Genomic DNA, 22923 nt, shown 5'->3' on the forward strand with positions numbered 1-22923 from the left:
GGTATAGGATATGAACAGCCAATGCCAATGGAACTAAACGTGTGCCATGGTGTGTAAGCCTGGCCTGTGTCTGGGGACCTCTGTGTGTGTGACGGTCTCTGATCTTAAGACGGGGTGGATAAGGCTCACGCAAACGTAGCCATTCAAACAGTATATCGTATAAAAGAAAATGTAAGAATGGGCAATGTTGACCAGCCCAGGTATAATTTTAATAAAGTGCATAAGTGCTCCCAAAGCACAAAGTTTCTAGTTCAAAAGCTATTTATGATATTATCAAAAGGGTAGTAATAAAAAGAGCGGTAATAGATTTTAGAGCACACGCACGCGCACACATACACACACAAGCACCACAGTGACACACGTATACAAAGTTTTTATGGCTACGCTGTTCCTGACAAACCCAGCTCTACTATTTGCTCTCAGTCAGGATGGCAACAGAAAGTAGAGGTTAGGAATGGGAGTATAAAGCCCCATTATACAATCGTGGGCAGGTCTTCCTCAGCCTGGTCGATGATGCTTGGTCAAGATTCACAAAGTCTAGAAGGAACTTCTAGACTTACTGTCGAGGCCCATTGTGATTACTTAATACTCAAACTAATGGTAAACTAGCGTTCTCCTCTTTTAGTTTTCCTCACATCCGTGTTATCTTTACTGTGTGTGACTGTTGGAAAGGAAATGAGAGCAATAGAGCCGAACAAAATGGTGAGGATGAATATTATAGGACTGACTGTTTATTATTCAGATTTTTTACTTCACATCTGCTCTTCAGTGACGCAGAGAACTTTTACTGCTTTTCAAAGAAAGAAGAAAAGAAGAAAAGCTCAACTTTTCCATTTTGATAACCAAAGAAAGTCTTTTGTGAGTGGTTTTCCAAATCATCAACATTGTCCTCCCACATATAAAATGTAACATGTGTGATGGCTGAAAACAAAAATTACCTGGAATTCAACTAAAAAATTTTCACATCAAAATGTTTAAAGGAAGAACGGGGCTTCCATGGTGGTGCAGTGGTTGAGAGTCTGCCTGCCGATGCAGGGGACACAGGTTCGTGCCCCGATCCGGGAGGATCCCACATGGCGCGGAGCGGCTGGGCCCGTGAGCCATGGCCGCTGAGCCTGCACGTCCGGAGCCTGTGCTCCACAACGGGAGAGGCCACAACAGTGAGAGGGCCGCGTACCTCAAAAAAAAAAAAAAAAAAAAAAAGAATGACTCCAAGTCATTTCTGAAATGTATTTGTACTTGTCACCAAGCCTCTCCTCAATCCACTGTGCCCTCCTCTGATGGACAGGCGCACGAGACGGGTAGGGTGACCTTGAGCCCAGCGCCAGAGGTAGGATCTGACTTGTCTAGCAGACAACGTCCATCTCCGTGGACATCAGGACAAGAAAAGAAAGTCCAAGACTTGGTCTATGGCTGGAAAAGAACAACTCTGCAGGTGAACGGGGATGTGAACACCCGAAGCCCTAAGAACTACTGCTGGTAGCCTGAGGTGACCATGAGCGGAGGCAGCCTTAAAAAAAACAAAGTGACACTGAGAAAACCAGTGAGGCAACGTGGGGAGAGATGGTCTCTGGTCCCATCTCTGGATCACTGTAGCAGGCACTGCAAAGCCGGCCCGACTCTGGAGTTTTCTGTATACAAGCTGTACTTGCCTCAGTCATCTGAATTGGGGTTTCTTCCCCTAAGACACACAGGCCCCTTGCCAGGTACAGCGCGTCTGTGTGTCTGCAGCCACATGGATAATTTCATTGTTTTATGGAAATCTGTAATATGTTGAAACTTATGAACTTCTTTCCTTTTAAAGTTATTCAGTCACAGATGAAATACAGATCTGGGAAAAAATGAAGAATGCTTCTTAACACCAAAGCTCGGGTTTGATTCCCAGCAACAGGATGTAGTGAGTAAACAGGGCTGAGGTCACCGCTGCTGTCCAAGGCCAGGGCTGGAGTTAAGAGCTCTCTTAGTGACAGTTAAATGAATTTATCTGCCAACATTTTCACTGTCAGGGGAAAGCATATTTTAGAGGAAGAGAAGCTTGGGAACTGACCATTTGCACCAAGTCAACAAATGTACAGTAGTCCCCTCTCATCCACGGTTTCGCTTTCCTCGGTTTCAGTTACCCATGGTCCACTGAAGTCCGAAAGTATTAAATGGAAAATTCCAGAAATAAACAATTTGTAAGTTTTAAATTGTGCACCATTATGAGTAGCATGATGAACTCTCCCGCCAGCCCGCTCCATCCTGCCCGAGATGCAAAATCATTCCTGTGTTCAGAGTATGCACACTGTATATGCTACCCACCCATTAGTATAGGAAAAAGCATGGTATATAAAGGGTTCAGTAGTATCTCTGGCTTTAGGCATCCACTGGGGGCCTTGGAATGTATCCCCCATAGATAAGGGGTAGGGGCAGCTCTATAGATTTTGTGACTTGACACTTGCATGGAGTATTTAATACCAACCATGGTCTAAAATAAGCCTAAAATGATTCAGTCATCTGAGAGAAATCTCTTTTGAGCAAGAACAAGTCACACTTGGTATCAGGCCAGGGTTGAGTCCAGGAGAGTAATGCTTACCCCCAATAGAATCAAAAGGAACTCAGAGGTCCCCAAAGCAAAGACTGTAGTCACAATGCTGCAGCATCATCCTCAGCTTAAATCCTTCCAATCAATTCTGTCATAACCAGTCTCTCCAGGAATCACTCCATCCATTTCTTTTTTCATCCACTCTTCCTCAGAGAACACCTTTTCACTCACTGCAAATCCCTTGTGGTAATGAGCACAAAATCCATAACCCAGGAGCAGATCTACTTTAAGACAAGGGGGGGAAACATTCCAGATAGTGAATGATCTTGAAAGGCTCTGAGAATTCTAGATCCAAATGGGATTTCACTGCATTAGAAACTTCTTGTCGATGCCCCATCCCCAAATTTCCAGAAGAGCAAAATCAAGCTCAAGATCCATTTAGCAAGTTGAATGGAGAGTTGGGACTAGATCCCACGTTTTCTGACTCCAAATTCCATGATGCTTTTCTCTTCGTCAAACTCCTTGTGGTCGTTTTACCTGTCAACGTGGCAAGGCTATGCTACCCAGGCATTTAATCAAACACGAATGTAGATGTTGCTGGAAGGTATTTTGTAGATGTGGTTAACATCTACAGATGACTTTAAGGAAAGGAGATGACCCTCAATAACATGAGCGGGCCTCATCCAATCAATTAGAGGCCTTAAGAATAAAGACTGAAGTTTCCTGAAGAAAAGGGAATTCTACCTCAAGACTGCAGCATCAAGTCCTGCCTGAGTTTCCAGCCTGCTGTCCTGTCCTGTGGATTTAGAGTTTGCAGGTCCCTTTAATTTCATGAGCCAATTCCTTAAAATCTCTCTCAATACATGGATAGATAGATAGATAGACGTAACAGGTAGATATTGATACACACAGACCATATTGGTTCTGTTTTTCTTGAGTACTCTGACAGATACACTATTCAATGAATCAGATAAGGCAAATCCAAAATTCCCCTGATGAAGATCAAGAGATTAAGAGGGAACTCCTCAGGATGTAAGAAACCACTGCCTAATGATTTCTGCAGGGAGATGGCAATGTGTGACTAAGACCTCAAAACTGCTATGTCATGTAGTGGAAACTATGGGGAAAGAATCTCCAGCAGCCGAAGAAAGGGTGGTAGCATTGAGGGTTTCTTAAAGCAGGCAGAGTCTTCTCCCGATAATGTCATAGTAAAGGAAAAACAACAAGCTCTCAGTTAGGGTGGAAATAATTTGGTTGGAACTGGTTCCGAAGAAGGAAGGATAAAGCCATTCTCTTTCTTCTTCTCTTTATAAAGCCATCTAGGTCCTTCTTTCTTGGAGAGGCAAGTCATGGAACTTGAAGGTGAATTTTGAAAGATTGCCAGTTCATTGCCAATTATATAACTATGCTTTTGAGCCTAATATTTGAAGGATGCCATTGATTCTATTTGCATGGTAGGAGGGAAGATACATCTACATATAGCGCTGATAGGCAGGGCGATTTTTGTTTTAAGCTTCAAAGGAGATTTGAAAAGGCATGACTTACTGAGTAGGAAATAGTCACTTAAAAAACAAACCAAATCGCAGAAACTTCCTTTTCCCTTCTTACTGTGCTTCACCATTCACTTTACAAAGGAATTATCAGGAATCCTTCACATCTGGTACTGGGCATTGTTTTCCTTAAGGATCTCAAAAAACGTGAGGGTAAAAGAACAATAAAGAAGCTGTTACATGTTGCATCTCTCTGGGGAAAGCTTTTAAAATACTGATGCAATAGTCCCAGCTCTGATGCATTAAATACAAATTCTGAGAGTGCTAGAATTATTAGTCAGTATTAGTATTAGCAATTAAAAAAAAAAGACTCCCCCAAATGATTCTAGATGCATCCAGGGTTGAGAACAACTGGGATAAAGAATGGGATGGAACTGTTTATCAGTTAAACAGCAGCGTGAACAATGGGAATAGTGACCACCACAAAATGGGTATTGCTGTGTATTGAATGTTTGTGTCCCCACCCCCAGATTCATATTTGAAAACCAAATGCCCAAGCTGATGGTATTAGGGGGTGGTGCCTTTGGGAGGTGATTAGGTCATGAGGGTGGAGCCCTCATGAAAGGGATTAGTGCCCTTATAAAAGAGACTCCAGAGAGTTCCCTTGCCCCTTCCGCCATGTGAGGACACAGCAAGAAGTCTTAACTGGGAAGAGGGCCCTCACCTGACCATACTGGCACCCTGCTCTCAGAACTCCAGTATCTGGAACTGTGAGAAATAAATTTCTGTTGTTTATAAACCTGTTATAATAAATTTATATAATAAATAAATTTATATAATAAATAAACTTCTGTTGTTTATAGTCTGTAGTCTTTTGTTATAGTAACCCCAACAGACTAAGACAGGCATCAACCCAAAATAAGAGCAAGATCCTTTCTGGCCACCCTCTCTAGAATTTCTGCACCCGTTCACCCCCAACATTTTACATCCTTTCCCTTGCTTCATTTCTCTCCTGCAGTTATTACTATCTGTAACATATTATATAACTTACCAGTTTATCTTATTTATTGTGTGCCTCCCTCGGTTAGGCTGGAGTCTCCACAAGGGCTGTTTTCTTCACAACCGGTTGGCTCTCTAGTTCCTAGAACGGTGCCTGGTCACATTTCATGTTCTTGCTAAATACTTGTTGGATAAAGGAATGAATCCATGGGAATCAGGTCTGGTTTCGGTACTGTCCTTGTAAAGCAATTCTGCTGCTGTAAAACTTAGCAATTAGCTTCTGAAGGACTGCTCCTCACTGAGCTCCTCCATGATCCAAAAAGACAATGGGAGAGCTGGTCAACTTTGGCTGGGGACTTGTCATTTGTGTCCTGCACATGAGCCACCCATTGGAAGCTCCCTCAGACAGGAATAAACAATCCAGTAGGTCATTCAACAGTGAGCCTTTGGGACTCAAAGAGGGGTTTTGCTTATGGCCTCTGGGGACAATGAATTATAATCCAGATGGTCATGCAGGAAAGATGGTGCCACACACAAGCACGGGAAGTACAGAAAATCTAAAGTGAAGAATTGGCCGTAACAATTGGCCAGTGAATACCTGAAGCAGACATGCATTTTAAAACTAGCCTGGGATAAGCATATCATTTCAAAGACCTGAAGTCAAAGAGGTATTTAGGAGACAGGCCTGAGCTCGTGCTTCCATGCCCAGGAAAATACCTTACAGGCCAGCAGGGAACGTGTCTTCTTCCAAGAGAGCAGAGTATGTCTGCAGGGGGTAGGAGGAGAAGGATACCCTAGATGCCCAGCCTGGGGTTCCCACCTGCAGGAGGTGCCAACAAGCTGGTCCCTGAGGAACAGAGGAATGCAAAACTTTCACCTGAAGTTCAAAGTCTGGGCTGGGCTGCTGGGACTGCTGACATGCATTCCCAGGTTAGTTGAAAGAAAAGCAGAACACAAACGGCCTGCAAGTGGGTTTAAAAAGAGAATCTCTATGCTCTGTAAACATTCATTTCAACCATCTCTATATTTGTTCCATTTCCTTAACTTCTTAATAAAAGTTTCATTGAAAAAATCTAGTCATCCACTTTGAGATAGATGAATATCCCCCCCGGGGGCTAAATGGGCTTGTGACATGAGAGGGTCTGCCCCAGAGCCTGAAAGTGCCACCAGAGGACACTGTCTTTTCACGATTCCGTCCCTTTGCTTCTTTCAGCAACTCCAAAGGCAGCCAACCTCTGGACATCTAGTTATGTGAGATAAGAAATGTCCCTCCTGTTTAAGCCAATTGGAGTCAGGTTCTTGGCCACCTACTGCCTTTCTCTGCCTTGCTTACCTGGTGAACACCTTCTAGCTTTGAGACCCTGCTCTCATGCAGCATTGATTCACTGCCCACCTGCTTAGTACACCATACATCTACCATGGCACCAACGTTGTCACTGAAGTTTCTGTCTCTGTCAGTCATGCTAAGCTCCTTAAGAGAAAGAAGTATGTCTTCTTCCTTTTGTTTTTCCAGAACTGACAGAGTCCCTGGCACAATTGAAAGGTGAATGAATCAATGAATAAATCAATGAATGAATGATTCGATGACTAAGTGAATCAATGATCTTAGAGATAGAGGCCCCCTGTGACAGCAGAAATGCCGAAGCATAAGTATGAGTCAGGAGAAAAGGAGACAAGAACGATAAAGGACACGATGGAAATGGGGAGACAGGAGACAGCAAAATGGGAAAAGTTTGAGACTGTAATTATGAGAAACTGATATGTGATCATTTGGGTTTACGGCAGTTTCATTGGATGGGAAAGAAAAGAGTGTGTATAATTGTATAATGCTTTGAACAATAAGCTGTAGAAATGAGACAATGTTAATGCCATTTGGCATGGATGACCTCATTTTGCAGCTGGTTTTCTTTGTTTTTTTGTTTTTTGTTGTTTCTTTTTTGCCTGACTCCTGTCCTAACTAACGGCAAGCAGCTCCAAGGCAAAATGAGTGCTTGGTTCTTTGTGGCAAACTCAGCAGCTAACCCAGCATGTGTTAGGCCCCCATTAACGTTTGTTGAACCAAGGAATAAATGAAAACTTTAAAGCTCCCAAGTTAGACTTCACACCAACTACTGAAAGCACAGAAGAAACAACCTGCTGAATGAAATGATTTGTTCCTTGTGAAATCAAATTACATTTTTTTCTCCATTAACACCCTCTAACTTGACAATAATATGTACATCATTGGCTTTAATCTCCGATTTAGAAAGTAACCCATTAAGTGCAAAATCATATGCTTTATGCTTTAATCAGATTAACTAAAAATATCTTTTAGATACTGAGTTCTTTGCAAATCAGAAAAAAAAGTTTTTTCTTTCAGCCAAAAACGTTGTAAAGTCAGAATTGTGAAAAAAAAATTAAGCCATTATTGCAGTGTCTTTAATACAGCTCAGGGTTTTAATAATGCGAACAAGATTATCTATATACTTCTCCACATGCTATTAAAGTCACAGAGAGTAATGAGGTGAATGCATCTCTTTGTTTTCTTCAGCTCCCGTTTTAATGGTGTCATCATTTTGTTATTAATATTCTCTATTTTCTCCTGTATTTCTTAAATTTCTATATAAATAGTCATTCTTTCCAATACGGCACTAGAATAATAAAAACTCTCATTATCCTCATTTTGCAAATAGGTAAACAGAAGCATAAAGAGATTAGTTCTTTGCCATGTGGGGAATTCATTGAGGGCTCCAGAAAATAGTCTAGAAGGACAGTTGAAAGAAAACTGCTTCCTCTAGCTGAGTTCACTTCAAAATAAGTTTTTCTGGGGCTTCCCTGGTGGCACAGTGGTTGAGAGTCCGCCTGCCGATGCAGGGGACACGGGTTCGTGCCCCGCTCCGGGAAGATCCCACATGCCGCGGAGTGGCTGGGCCCGTGAGCCATGGCCGCTGAGCCTGCGCGTCCGGAGCCTGTGCTCCGCAACGGGAGAGGCCACAACAGTGAGAGGCCTGCGTACCGCAAAAAAAAAAAAAAAAAAAAAAAAAAGTTTTTCTGGCTCATTTGTCTTAAACCTGAGTAATAAGCAGCTCATCCTTCAAAGGGAAAATATCTTGACCCCTACTCTCTGGTGTGGTCTTAAATTATTTCCATCCATTTCTAAAACAAGGAATGGATCACAAAGATATTGGCAACACTAAACAAAGGTGAAATGATAAGGCTCTGTGAAGGCTCATGTACAATAAACCTCTCCCCTGATTTTGATTTTGCTGATTCATCCTTCAATTTATTCAATAAATATTTGTTAAGTACCTTCTACATGTCTGGCATTGTTCTAGGCACTGCCCATCATAGGTAAAAAGGAAAAAAGATACAGCCCCTGCCCTCAAGCTCCTGATAGCCTAGTGGGACAGCCAGACATATGAACAAATATGGTGCAGGTTAATAAGTGCTTTACTTGAAGTAAACACCAAGTCCTAGGCCAGCCCAGGAGAAGGCACCAACCTGGAACTAGGTATTGGGGATGGTGACAGAGAAGGGGAGGGATTGTCCAAAGTGTGTGAGAGGTTCGAGGGGGAGGGAGAAGTCACGTGACCCAGCTGCTACTGGGAGCCATTTCATCACCACCAAGGGAAACACACGTTGGTGAAGCCAAGGCCATGGATGGCTAAGCAGAAAGATGGAAGACGCTAGGTGCTCCATGGCTTCATTGAACTGCTGAATCAACCCATTCCAAAGCCACCCACCCTTGGGGCTTGTTTTTAAGCGACATGATACATTTACATAGTGTCTAAATTTAAGTTTTTCTGTTTCTTACAGCTAAAAGCATCCTAAGTGATACATGGAAGAGGAGGTTTGAGGGAAGGATAGTTCATTTTTGCGCACATTGAATTTGAGATGACTGTGAGACCACCTGGAAATTTCCCAGGGATAGGTAAGTCAGTCTGGATCACCCTTGTTAAAACATCTGTAATCATTTTTTAATACTTCGGCGTAAACACTTTGAGTATCTGTATCCCCTGGACAGTGGGTTTCACTTGAAGTGCTTCCGTGGCATCTGCGGGATCCCAGGTTCTTTCTTCCTACTCCACCATCTCAAGGTTATTTGCTTTTACCTCCAAGTGTGTCCTCTCCCACTTACAGGATGGCTACAGCAGCACCAAGCATCCCATCCTTACCCAACAATGTCCAAAGGCCAAATTCCAGAACATTTTTCCTTGTGTTCCTTCTTGAGAGCAAAGAAAGTTTTGGAGGCTACACTCAGAGGTGCTTAGTTAGTATTTGAAGCACCCTATTCAGGTATCTACATCCAGAGATGACCACAGCAAATGTTCCACGTGAGGCTAGCTAAATCTCAACTAGAGGATTTGTTATTGGCCTAAGAGATTTTGGAAATTATTTTTCCCTTGTGAAATGAATGGTGTTCAAGGTCCTTGACTGACCAGAGTTTTTGCCTTTGTAAAATGAAGTATGAGAAGGTGGCCAGTTCAGAAGTCCAACTCCTTTATCGCATCCTGGATCTTAAACCCCAGTTGGTCTTGGACCCACATCCAACAGAGGGCTCTTCACCCCATTTGACTCACGTGGCTGGCTGGTTTTGCCATTAGAATACTGTCACCTTCCTATGTATCATTCTATTCATGCCAAGGGCTACTACGTAAAAGGACAAGAGCTAGGGAACTTCTTCCAGTGTTCAGGGTCAGGGAAGATGCCTCTTTTTGTGCCCTCTCGCCAACAGATGTTTGTACCCATGGCAGGATTCATGTGAGACCTTCTTTAGTGAAGCACATCACTGGGGAGCAAGTTGTGGGTGGGTAGACATGGAGCCTCCAGGCGCCTCTACTTGTTGGAGGCTACCACTGTTTACTGGACAATTCTGAATAGTCAGAATAACTCAGGTCAACTTGCAACACCACCACACCAAGATACCTCTCCCTACAGAGACTCAAGTATTATACATCCAGGTTAGGTGGGTCCTGGCGGAGACTCAGTCCAGAGACAGGCTTCCTGGAACCCTAGGAAAAGCCCTGGGATGGAGAGCCAGCTAGGAGAGCCATCACCTGACTATGCAGCAGAGTCTATTCAGTTGCTCTTCTTCCTTCCTTCCTGCTTCCTGTGTGTGTGTCTCCTAAAACATCCAGCTCAGTCAAAGAGGGTCAGAAAGCAGATATTACTGGTTAAGGGCATGTGCATTGATGTTCCTGTTCAAGAGCTTCCTTACACAAGATCTCACCCTTTTTGTAAAAAATTTATTTATATTTTATTTATTTATTTTTGGCTGCGTGGGGTCTTCATTGCTGCACACAGGCTTTCTCTAGTTGCGGCAAGTGCGGGCTTCTCTTCGTTGGCAGTGCACGGGCTTCTCATTGCGGTCACTTCTCTTTTTGCAGAACACAGGCTCTAGGCACACGGGTTTCAGTAGCTGTGGCTCATGGGCTCTAGAGCTCAGGCTCAGTGGTTGCGGCACATGGGCTTAGTTGCTCCGCGACATGTGGGATCTTCCCAGACCAGGGATCGAACCCGTGTCCCCTGTGTTGGAAGGTGGATTCTTAACCACTGTGCCACCAGGGAAGTCCCAAGATCTCACCATTTATTCGGCCTCTACATACATGATTTTTCTCAAAGCCATTTTTCACAAGCAGGGGGTGGCCAGCACTTCCTGATGGCCAGCAACTTCCCAGGTCTAGTGCCTCCTTCCTTCCCCCTTAAGTCAGTACATCAGAAAGCAGATGAGGGAGAGTGATTTTTTCCAGCTTTACTGAAGAGTGATTGACAAACAGAAATTGTATATATTTTAGGTATGCAACGTAATGCATGGATATCTGTATACATTGAGAAACGATTACCACAATTAGCTAACATGTGCATCATCTCACATAGTTACCTCTTTTTTTGTGTGTGGTAAGAACACTTGAGATCTACTCTCCCAGTGAATTTCAAGGATATAGTATGTTATTGTTAACTGTGGTCACCATGCTGTCCATTAGGTCTCCAGAACTTATTCATCTAAAACTGAAAGTTTGTACCTTTGATAAACATCTCCCCTTTCCCCCACTACCCACAACCCCTGGCAACAATCACTCTGTTACTATGAGTTCAACATTTTTAGTTGAACTCCACACATAAGTGAGATCATGCAGTATTTGTCTTTCTGTGTCTAGCTTATTTCACTTAGCATAATGTTATTTACATTTATCCATGTTGTCACAGATGACAGGATTTCCATGTTTTTAAGGCTGAATCATATTCCTGTGTGTGTGTGTGTGTGTGTCACATTATCTTTATCCATTCATTCATTGACAGTTACTTGGGTTGTTTCCATGTCTTGGCTACTGTGAATAACCCCACTGTGATCATGGGGGTGCAGATATCTCTTCAAGGTAGTGATTTTATTTCCTTTGGATACATACCCAGAAGTGGAATTGCTGAATCATATGGTAGTTCTATTTTTAATTTTTTGAGGAACCACCATACTGTTTTCCATAATGGCTTACCAATTTACACTCCCATCAACTGTGCATAAGGGTTCTCTTTTCTCCACATCCTTGCCAATATTTTATCTTTTGGCTTCTTGATAATAGCCATCCTAACAGGTATGAAGTGATATCTCATTGTGGTTTGCATTTCCTTGATGATTAGTGATATTAAACCTCTTTTCATGTACCTATTGGACATTTGTGTGTCTTCTTTGATGAAGTGTCTACAGGGCCTTTATCCATCTTAATTGGGTTATTTGGGGTTTTTTTGCTATTGAATTGTATGAGTTCCTTATACATTTTATTAGCCCCTTATCATATATATGATTTGCAAATATTTTCCCCCAATCTGTAGGCTGCCTTTTAATTTTGTTGATTGTTTCCTTTGCTGTGCGTATGCTTTTTGTTTTGATATAGCCCCAATTGTTTATTTTTGCTTTTGTTGCCTGTGCTTTGATGTCAGATCCAAAAACTCATGGCCAAGGCCCATGTCAAGTGTTTTTCCCCTGTTTTCTTCTAGGAGATTTAAGGTTTCAGGTCTTACATTTAAGTCTTTAGTTCATTTGGGGTTGGTCTTTGTGTTTGGTGTAAGATAAGGGTCCAATTTCATTCTTTGGCATGTAGATATCCAGTTTTCCCAGCACCATTTATTGGAGAGACTGTCTTTTCCCCATTGAGTATCCTTGGTGGCTTTGGTGAAGATTACTTGGCCATATATAAGTGATTTTTTAAAAGAGAGAACTTTAAATTGGCTCTAATTGTAGGTATACATATATCACATTTGAACTTTTTATAAGACTGTGTTGTTTTATATAAAAAATATAACAGTTACCAGGGCTGTCATTTTCCATTTAACTGAATGTGGGATACCCACAAACCAGCTTCCCACAGCAAAATCATAAACACTTCCCATAGCAGGTCCTGTGTCCTTTGTGGAGACTCCCTCTTCCTCTAATTGCCTCAAATTTCCAAACTCTCACCTCCCCTGGTGCAGAATTACCAAAGCGAGTGTGTCAACCTCATATTGGAAAAAGTGTTAACGTGATGAGATCTACTTTCTTTGGAAAGGAGGAACTGTGAGTGCCAAACTAAAGGCAGTTCAGATCAGGTTAACACATGTCCTTGGCGAGAACAAAAGCCTTTAACTTCCCATGATTGACATAGCACATTCATTCAGCTAGTCCCTCTGGTTCCTGGAGCATATGAAATTTTAAAGTTTCCAGTATACTCAGCGAGTGAAATAGCAGATTTTTTTGACTAAAGGACAACTACATATTATATAATCAAGAGGATGGAAATCCTAACTCTACAGAAGCAGTCATTTTGGGAAAATGGGTCTTGGAATCTCCTTGGTGACTCTTTGGTTAGACACTCCCAGGCCATTGCCTATGAACAAAGTAAACCCTGCTCTTTTATTAACCACTGGTGAAAAGGAGGGCAAAGGATCAACTAGGTCATGGGCAGATTGCCAGTTTCTCTCTGATGTGCTAGAAATAGGTGTGGCTCAGAAATGGGCTGACCTCTTCCTTTTGTACCTCTCCCTCCAACATATCAACACCACCTTAGAAAATATATATAATTCTTATCTGAATTGTGAACGCAGGAGTAACCTCACTTGAGAACAATGCTTTAAAATTTGCTAAAATTATGCACTCAATTTTTATTTCTTAGCTTGGAACATATATGCCCCTCAGCTTTAAATTGTCTGAAAATTTTGCATTTTTGCCATCATGTCGTCTTTTATGGATGGTCTCCAATAGTCAAAGTGGTTCAATGTAAAATTTGCATGGTTTTATGAGGACTATTTATTTTATTTCATTCTAAGAGAATCCAAGAAGCTGTCTCTCTCTTTTCCAGTTGGGATGCAACTGAATATCTGGATTGGAAAATTCCTGTCTGAGTACACTGGGTATATCATGCACTATCATGCCACTATGTTTAACATCTTTTGAAAGTAGAAACCTAGTGTAATAAATTATCAGGGCTTAAAATGAATAGTATGGTATTCCCACCAGCTTGTTAAGATACCCTCCTTGTTGGTGTTGGCATGTGTGTGTCGAGGGGGGCAGTTTGTGATTTTGCTAAGAGTATGAAAAGGAACTAGAAAACTAACATTTGATTGCATGGGTCTGTAAGTTGCTTTCTATTAGAATTGCTTTTATGTCAAATCATCTGTCTAGCAGAAAGCTTTCTTAATAGGGTATTTTTTTTAATAGGTAGCCTAGAATTCTGTTCTCTTCTATTAGGGTCCATAGGAAAAAGAAGGGAAGATTTCATTCTAAAGAAATGCAGGAACACTAGTTTGTACTAAAAAGTAGAAATGCAGCCTAGCACAGTTGCCCCTAATGATGCTTAAATAAAGGGAATACAGAGTTAGGGTGGGATGAGGGAGTGATAGATGTTTACATACAAGTTTACAATATGCTTCTAAGCAGCACTGCCCTCTACAGATGGTATTCCCAAGGCTTGATTTCAAGGCAACTTTAAGACATTGAAAATAAAATTAATTTGTTGAATGAGATCAGTTGCCTATGAAGATGAATATCTCCAAGAGTTTTTCTGTTAATAGGTATCCAGGAGCCTTTCCAACACCAAATTCCAATTAACGTGGCCAAGAGAGCATAGCTGGAATCTGATTCTAACCAAGGAAGCTGAAACCCACTTAATTAACTGCCCTAGGTCTTAACAGAGACTGTGCCAAGAAAAGAGGAAGGATGGGTGTGGAGCCTAGACAAGGAGAACAGAATTAACAGCTATTCAGTTATTGGCAACATGAGTTCTGTACAGCCCAAGAAATTCGTGCTTTGACTGGTTGAATTGAGCTTCCCAGCCTGCTGCAAAGGTTACCCTTAGAGTGGAAATGGATCAGATGCCTCACTCCACTGAGTCTTAATTTCCCCATCAGTAGGAGGTGAGTTCAGAGAGGTAATGGGACATACTTTGTAAAGGACCTATGGGCTACTGTGAAGACTTGATTTTTATTCTGAGTGAATGAGAGAGCCATTGGAGGGTTTTGAGCTGAGAATTGATTGGGATTATCAGAAGCTAACATTGTAGAAGGATTAGAAGGATCAAATGAGCTAATCCACGTAAAGCATTTAGCACCACTAAACTATTAATAGTGCTCAGCAAGTGGTAATCATGATTGTGATTACCATACTTAAGTGGTGGTATCAAAGTGGCTCCTCTTCACCAAGACTGAATCATGAAGAAATAGAAAATCTGACCTATTACTAGTAAGGAGATTGAACCAGAAACCAGAAACCAAAAGCCTCCTAACAAAGAAAAGCCTTGGGCCAGATTCACTGGTGAATTTTACCAAACATGTAAAGAATTAACACCAAAAAAACAAAAAAGAATTAACACCAACCCTTCTCAAAAGCTTCCAAAAAATTGAAGAGAGCGGAACACTTCCTAACTCATTCTATGAAGCAAGCATTACCCTGATGTCCAAGTCAGACAAAGACACTACAAGAAAAGAAAACTAGAGATCAATATCCCTGATAACTATTGATGCAACAATCCTCAACAAAATGCTAGCAAACATAATTCCATAACATATTAAAAGGATTATGCCATGACCAAGTGGGATTATACCATTTAATCCTGGAATACAAGGATGGTTCAACATACCAAAAAAATCAATCAATACAACAACATATTAACAGTATGAAGGGGGAAAATATGATCATATCAATTGATGCAGAAAAAGCATTGAGAAAATTTAATACCCTTTCATGATAAAAATACTCAACAAACTAGGAATAGAAGGAAATTACTTCATATAATAAAGGACATATATGAGAAACCCACATTGTACTCAATGGTAGGATCATACTAAATGGTGAAAGACTGAAATCTTATCCTCTAAGATCAGGAACAAGACAAGGATGTTCGCTTTTGCCACTTCTATTGAACACAGTATTGCTGAATAGTATTGAAAGTTCCAGTCAGATCATTTAGACAAGAAAAAGAAATAAAAGGCATCCAAATTGTAAAGGAAGAAGTAAAATTATCTCTGTTCACAGATTATAATGATCTCATATGTATAAAATATAAAAATTCCACAGATATACACACACACAACTATTCAAACTAATAAATGTATTCAGCACAATCACAGGATGAAAAACCTATGTACAAAAAAGGCAATTGCATTTCTACACACCAACAACGAAAGATCAGAAAAGGAAATTAAGAAAACAATTTCATTTTCAATAGCATCAAAAAGAATAAAATACCTAGGGATAAACATAACCTAGGAGACAAAAGACTTATATACTGAAAACTGCAAAACATTGCTGAAAGAAATTCTAAAAGGCACAAATAAATGGAAAGACAAACTGTATTCACGGATTAGAAGACCTAATGTTTTTAAGATGTCAGTACTATCCAAGCGATCTATAGATTCAATGCAATCCTTATCAAAATCCCAATAATTTTTTTGAAGAAATAGAAAAATCCATCCTAAAATTCATATGGAATCTCAAGGGACCCCAAATAGCCAAAACAGTCTTGAAAAAGAACAAAGTTGGAGGTCTCACATGTCCTGATTTCAAAACTTACTACAAACTACAGTAATCAAAACAGTGTGGTACTAGCATAAAGACAGACATATAGACCAGTGGAATAGAATAGAGGGCCCAGAAATAAACCCTCATATACATGGTCAAATGATTTTTCACAGGGATGCCATGAGCATTCAATGGGGAAAGGATAGTCTTTTCAACGTATGGTGTTGGGAAAATTGGATATCCATGTGCAAAAGAATGCATTTGGATCCTTAACTTATACCAGATATAAAAATTAACTCAAAAGACCTAAATGTACGAGCTAAGACTATAAAAGCTTAAGAAGAATACATAGAGAAAACTTCATGATATTAGATTTGGCAATGATTTCTTAAATATGACACAAAAAGCACAGGCAACAAAAGAATAAATAGATAAATTAGACTTCATCAAAATTAAAATTTGTGTACATCAAATGACACTGTGAACAGAATGAAAAAGCAACCCACAGAATGGGAGAAAACACTTACAAATCATATATCTGACAAGGAATTAATAACCAGAATATATAAGGAACTCCTATAATTCAACAACATAAAATAACTCAATTTAAAAATGGACAAAGGCCTTGAATAGACATTTTTCCAAAGAATATAACAAATGGCCAATATGCACATGAAAAGATGCTCAATATCACTAATCATTAGGGAAATGCAGATCAAAACCACAGTGAGACACCAGTTCATACCCAATAGAATGGCTGTTATCAAAACAAACAAAACTTCAAAAGCAGCAAGTGGCGGCATGGATGTGGAGAAACTGGAACACTCGTGCATTGTTGGTGGGAATATAAAGTGGTACAACAACTGTAGAAAACAGTATGTCAGCTCCTCAAAAAAGCAAAGATAGATTTACCATATGATTCAGCAATTCTCCTTCTGGGTATATACTCAAAAGAATTGAAGACAAGGTTTTGAAGAGTTATTTGTATACCCATGTTCATAAAAGCAATAACCTCAATTGCCAGAAGGTGGAAATGACCCAAGTGTTCATTGGTGGATGAATATGTAAACAAAATGTGGTATAAAAATACAATGGAATATTATTCTGCCTTAAAAAGGAAGGACATTCTGACACATTGCAACGTGGATGAACCTTGAGGACATTATGCTAAGTGAAATAAGCTAGACACAAAAGGACAATAGTGTGTGATTCCACTTAACATGAGGTACTTAGAGTAGTTAAATTCATAGGGACAGGAAGTAGAATGGTAGTGGCCAGGGAGTGGGAAGAGAGGGCAATGGGGAGTCAGTGTTTTATGGATACAGAGTTTGAGCTGGAAAAGATGAAAAAGGTTCTGGAGATGGATGTAACGATGACTGCACAACAATGTGAAAGGAGTGACCACCTGAGCCTGTGTGCTGCGTCCAGACCACGATTTGCGTTTTGGGGTTGTCTTGGTTACCACTTCTCTGTCTAGTAGCAAAGCCAGCCTGTTACAAAAAGCAGTGCAGTTAGCAACCGCACTACGGGCTCTGTTTCGCTTCCTTTTTGTAAAGTAGACTTTTAGTTTAAAAACCCAGGAATGATTTCCAGAACCACAGTTACTTTCTCTTCCTGTGTTAGGCTGGCTACTTTGTTGGCATAAGAACTAGATGAAGGGACTGCCCCGGTGGTCCAGTGGCAAAGCATCGCCTGCCAACACCGGGGATGCGGGTTCTGTCCCTGAAGATCCCACATGCCGCGGCGCAGCTAAGCCTGCGCACCTCAACTAGAGAGAGAGAAGCCCTCACGCTGCAGTGAAGATCCCGCCTGCCACAGCTAAGACCCGGCACAGCCAGACATAAATAAATGAATGAATGAATGAATGGATGAATGGATGGATGAATAAATAAATAAATATTTTTTTAAAAAAAGAACTGGATAAAAACTTACCACTGCTATAGAAAGATTTTCTGAAACTTGCAAACTAACTCTGAAGCCCTTAGTTGCTTCTTGTGGGAGCTGTGCCTTTCTTACACTGCCAGATTTGTCAAGGGAGAGGGAGAGAGGAGAAAAATAGCACCATTCAGCTAGGAAGAAGGCAGTGTTGGGTCTGATGTGCAATGATAAAAGAATAAAGTAGAAATCCTTCTCCATCTATTCCAGCCCCTTTGTCTCCCCAAGGCTAAGATGGGAGTCTCTTCCATGTGCTCCTATGGTGTCCATTGCTGAGCCATAAGCCTTCTCGTACTGCACTGACACTGCCCAGTTACCAACCCGTATCTCCTACCAGAATGTGAGCAGCTTCACCGACTGTGTCTTTAAACTATCTTTGTTTCTCCAGGACTAGTGCTGTCCTGGCACAGATTAAGACCACAGTACTTCTTGGCTGAAGAAAAAAGAGTAAAGAGCCTACTGCTCTATTTCATTGCCTCTACGATCCCACCCATTATAAGACTTTTCCACTGCAAGACCACTGAGAAAGAAAAAAATTATAATCAGAAGATAGCAGCAATTATAAGACACATTCCACTTTTACGGTTGTTATCACCTTGATTTTCATCCTGGATCAGGGAAGAGACGACCACAAAAAGGTTGAAGACTAATGGGCATCACTTCAGAAATACAGATATGCGCTCGTCTATTTACACAAACGAAAACCTTTCCTCTTTAATTAGTTCACTTGGCCTCCCTATCTTGAGCTTTCCTGCTCAGACCAGATGTTGTTTCACATTTAAATGACTCACCCTCCTGTCTGAACCCCAGGAAACTACAGACAGATAGAGGGACTCATTTCTCAGCTATGATTATGTGCCGAGGCTGAGCTCTTAAAAAAAAAAGTATTATTCATGGCCTCTTCCAAGACAGCTTAAACGATGAGGATCAGTGCATCCAAAAGAGAAATATTTTGCCTCCAGGCAAGCTTGTAATAAAGAAGCTTGTTCATCATCTTCTGAGAGGAAAGAGGTCATGACAAAATTACCAGGTAATGAAAAATCTGGGCAGTCCTATGGCACTTTTAATGGGAAGATCTCACAGCAATCCCACACTGTCATTCACAAAGCCTTGTCATCAGCAGGAGGCAAAGTAGAAAGCATCTCTTTCCGTAGTGTTATACACCATGAAACTAAGATAAAACAATGTTAAGCAAATTAATAAAAATAAAAGGTATGAATTCAGGTATGAATACTTGACTGTAAATCCTCAAACATCATACAAATAATAATAATAAGCAGTAGAAGCATGCTATAATTCAGAGGATAGACTTTGGCATCAAACAGAACTGGGCTCCAATCCTGGGTCTACTACTTCCTCCCTCTGTGACCTTGGGCAAGTGTCTTACCCTCTCTGAGGGTCAGTGTCCTCATCTGTACAATGGGACTTGTAAGAATATGCACCTCACTGTAACCATGTAACAATAGGATACTCTATGTAAAGCGCTCAGGAGACTGGCTGGTATACAGCAAGTGCTCTGTGAATATCAGCTCCTCAAATCTGAACCAAAACAGATGTCCATTTACTACGCCCACAGGACTGCACACCCTGGCACTTAATTTTGCAGTGTTTACATTTCATCACTCCCAGTTTGGTCTTGTTCTCCTCCCTGCTCAGTTTGGGGCCCAGAGTCCACTGCTGCGTTTGCTACCCCGTGGGGTCCTCTCTTCTTTGCCTCCCCCGACCCCACCTTCCTGCTGTTCCTTCTGTGACCATCCTCAGGCTGGGATGATTACAATGGCCTCTCAGCTCCAGTCTTCCCAAATCTAATCCATCCTACGGGACTCCACCTATTTATCTTCCCACAATGAAATCCCAAGCGTGACATTCCTCTGCTCAAAATTCTCAAAGCTTCCCCACTGCCTTCTCACCACAGTTTTCAAACCACTTTTGGCCTCAGTTTACCTTTCCAGATGTCGCTCCAACTTAGCCAATCAGATGTACTTGCCTATCCCTATGCTGCATTCCCCTACATTCAAGCTTTTGTTCATACAGTTTCCTTTTATTGCAAGGTCCTCCCCTTCATCTCTGCCTTTAAAAATCCTAACCCTCCTTCTAGACCAAGCTCAAATTCCACCTCCCCTGCAATGTTCCTTTCCAGACCTTCCAACCTCCTTTGAAACGTCCTATGTGTATTTCTCTTTGAGACACTTATATTCAGATTTGCATTAGGGCTGCTTCCATCATAACGCCTGCCTCACCTCTGTGGTCTATCCTTGGCTTTGTTCATACCAAGCGGACAACAAATATGGATGTTACCCTGCTGCGTTTAATTGGTTATATTTGAATACACTTATTTACCTTGAACCCCTGTGTCACATATGCCACTAACACAGAAAGATAAAATCAAATCAACTCTCGTACTTGCTGCCATGTTTAGCAACATAGGGTGGGTCCTGGGTTGCTGGAATCTCTACCCAAAAGAAACTCTTCCAGCCCATTAAAATAGTGCATCATTTGTTCCTTTAACTAACGCAGCAGATATAATTTTAGCCATGCCATCCACTAAGCTAACTATGGTACTACTACAAATGTCTTATTCTGGATGTGGGTATAAACTGAAAATTGAACAAGAAATATTTGGGGTTCTGTTTGTTTTGGATTTTGATTTAGAAAAAAAAATTACAGTTCTTGCTATAACAGAGGGCTTGGTGAAATCCTCGGTCCAGTCTCAGAATAGAAGGATGTAGACAGTAGGGCTGAGCTTCAATCATTTAATATAAGCCTGTTGAATGTCAAGTGAAACTATTTTTAAAATCCCGTTTTAATCCTGTGTTCACTGTTTGGCAGTTTTCATTGCTTAATGAGACTTCTTGCGTTCAAATCAGCAAGTCAGACGAAAAGCGATTTGTTAAACTAGATAGAAAAAATAATCTTAAAAAATCAGAATATCTTAGTAGTGGATCCCCAAAGACTTCTCGGTTTTTTCAATCTGGTCCTAAGCTACATGGCCAGAAATACAACCCCAGAATGCTCAAGGGGTGTCTCTGGAAAACCATTCAAGAAACCCCACCTCTACACTGTCTCCCAAATTGAGATTACCAGGAACTTTGAAATGATTTTGTAGCTCAATCCAATCAGAATATTCGACTTGAGGATATGGGGAGGGGGAAGGGTAAGCTGGGACAAAGTGAGAGAGTGGCATGGACATATATACACTACCAAATGTAAAACAGATAGCTAGTGGGAAGCAGCCGCATGGCACAGGGAGATCAGCTCGGTGCTTTGTGACCACCTAGAGGGGTGGGATAGGGAGGGTGGGAGGGAGGGGATATGGGGATATATGTATATGTATAACTGATTCACTTTGTTATACAGCAGAAACTAACACACCATTGTAAAGCAATTATACTCCAATAAAGATGTTAAAACAAACAAACAAACAAACAAAAAAACCAGTTAAAATCCAGTAATTCCAGAAACAGGAAAGTAGATATATAAATAACTCAAGATGCTGCCTTTTAAGAGCAACAGCACCATTTTTTTCAAATAACTCCCTCTCCTGCCTGTAAGTCTCAGAAAATGATCACAGAAACATCCCCATTATGAATAGGTTTACAGGCCAGTTCCTTTCTTAACTGCTATGCGTGCAGTGATCGTCCTTTCCAAATTTTCCCAAATATCATGTGATTCATTTTAAGTAGAGGCAATTTCTTAAATTCTGTAATCAAACCTTTCGTATTGTGGATCTTCATATAGATAAATTCACAAACCAGTAAAAATGTTTAAATGCTTTTCCAGACTATTTCTCCTCATCTTGTGTTGAGACCCTGCTGGCTCTGGAGCACCATGGGCAGGTAAAGGTCAATGTTGGCCATTGCCAAGCTGGTGCTTATTGTTATGGCCTCTGTCCGCATCCTTTGAGAACCTTATGAGAATTTAAAAGGCTTTACACACTTCCTCTCACTAGTAAGAGCTCCCCCAGTGTCTCACTCACTCATAACGCTAAACAAGCTGGTTTCCTGAAGACACTCACCAAACACTGGACGCTCCCCCAACACCACTCCTTCTACAGTAACACCGGGAACACTCACCGCTGGCGTTTCAATAATTGATGGTCTGGGAATAGAAGTCTGAAAAGTAACTGCTTCATAGTCCGATGCCCCATCTAGAGACCTGGGCAAATCCACAGGGGTCTCCGCAGGCTGGACAGCGGTGTGGTTACTTGAATTCCGGTTCACACTGCCATTTCTCTCTGGATGGGTGCCGGAATCTCGCCTTTTCTCTGGAGTTCCTTCTTCCCTTCGTGGGTGACTTGGGTGTCGGCCCGCTTTGGCCTTGGGTTGGACAAAGACGGTGGAAGGGGTATCGGCTGCGCTGGGCTGATCGAAGGGAGCAGTCTCCCTTGTGTCCCCAAAACAAGCAAGCAGAGCTGAGCACGGGAATGGATGCATCCTTCTAGATGGAGATTTCAGTCTTTCAGCCAGCCTTGCCTTCCACCTGGACATGACCTGCAGCAAAACATTACAAAGTTCAAAGGAGGAAAGAAAATTTTCCAGAGATTCTGATCACCTCCATAGTAGGTGACTGTTTCCTTGCCTGAAGAGAAGGACCTTTAGTGGCTGCCACCAAATAGAAGATTAGGAGATGGCCAGGCCACCCTCCCCGAGAGTCACTCGGCAGCCAACCCCCCTTCGGAAGCATCCATTCCCAGCGATTTCACGCTCTTCCTTCCTTGATGCTGTCAGTGGCTAAAGAAAGCTGTCTGTGAGGCATGTGGTTGACTTGGGTTACAGTCCCCAGGCGGGGCAGACACTTCAGTGTAAGGTAGTGCCAAGTCAATGGACAGCTGCTTCAGATTACCTTGGAGGCATAAAGATAATGTAGCTGATAGCATCCACCATAATAGCTTCAGCCCGTGTATCAATAACATCACAACAGCCGCATAACCTTCTTCGGTTACCCCCTTCAAATATTTATTCCCCCCAACAAAACAAAAACCACCCAGTTATGCGTCACAAATGAAGACC

General features: G+C 41.5%; 1 protein-coding gene across 1 annotated transcript in view; it reads right to left on the minus strand.

Moving 5' to 3' along the window:
* FAM107B (family with sequence similarity 107 member B) overlaps nt 1–22401 on the minus strand; it is a 218155-nt gene extending 195754 nt beyond the window's left edge. The window contains exon 1 of the mRNA XM_060097756.1: nt 21991–22401. Coding sequence (XP_059953739.1) covers nt 21991–22401 — 411 coding nt within the window. The remainder of the gene's footprint in view (nt 1–21990) is intronic.
* Nucleotides 22402–22923: the final 522 nt, after the last annotated feature.

The sequence above is a fragment of the Mesoplodon densirostris genome, chromosome 4 (assembly GCF_025265405.1).
Source record: "Mesoplodon densirostris isolate mMesDen1 chromosome 4, mMesDen1 primary haplotype, whole genome shotgun sequence".
NCBI lineage: Eukaryota > Metazoa > Chordata > Mammalia > Artiodactyla > Ziphiidae > Mesoplodon > Mesoplodon densirostris.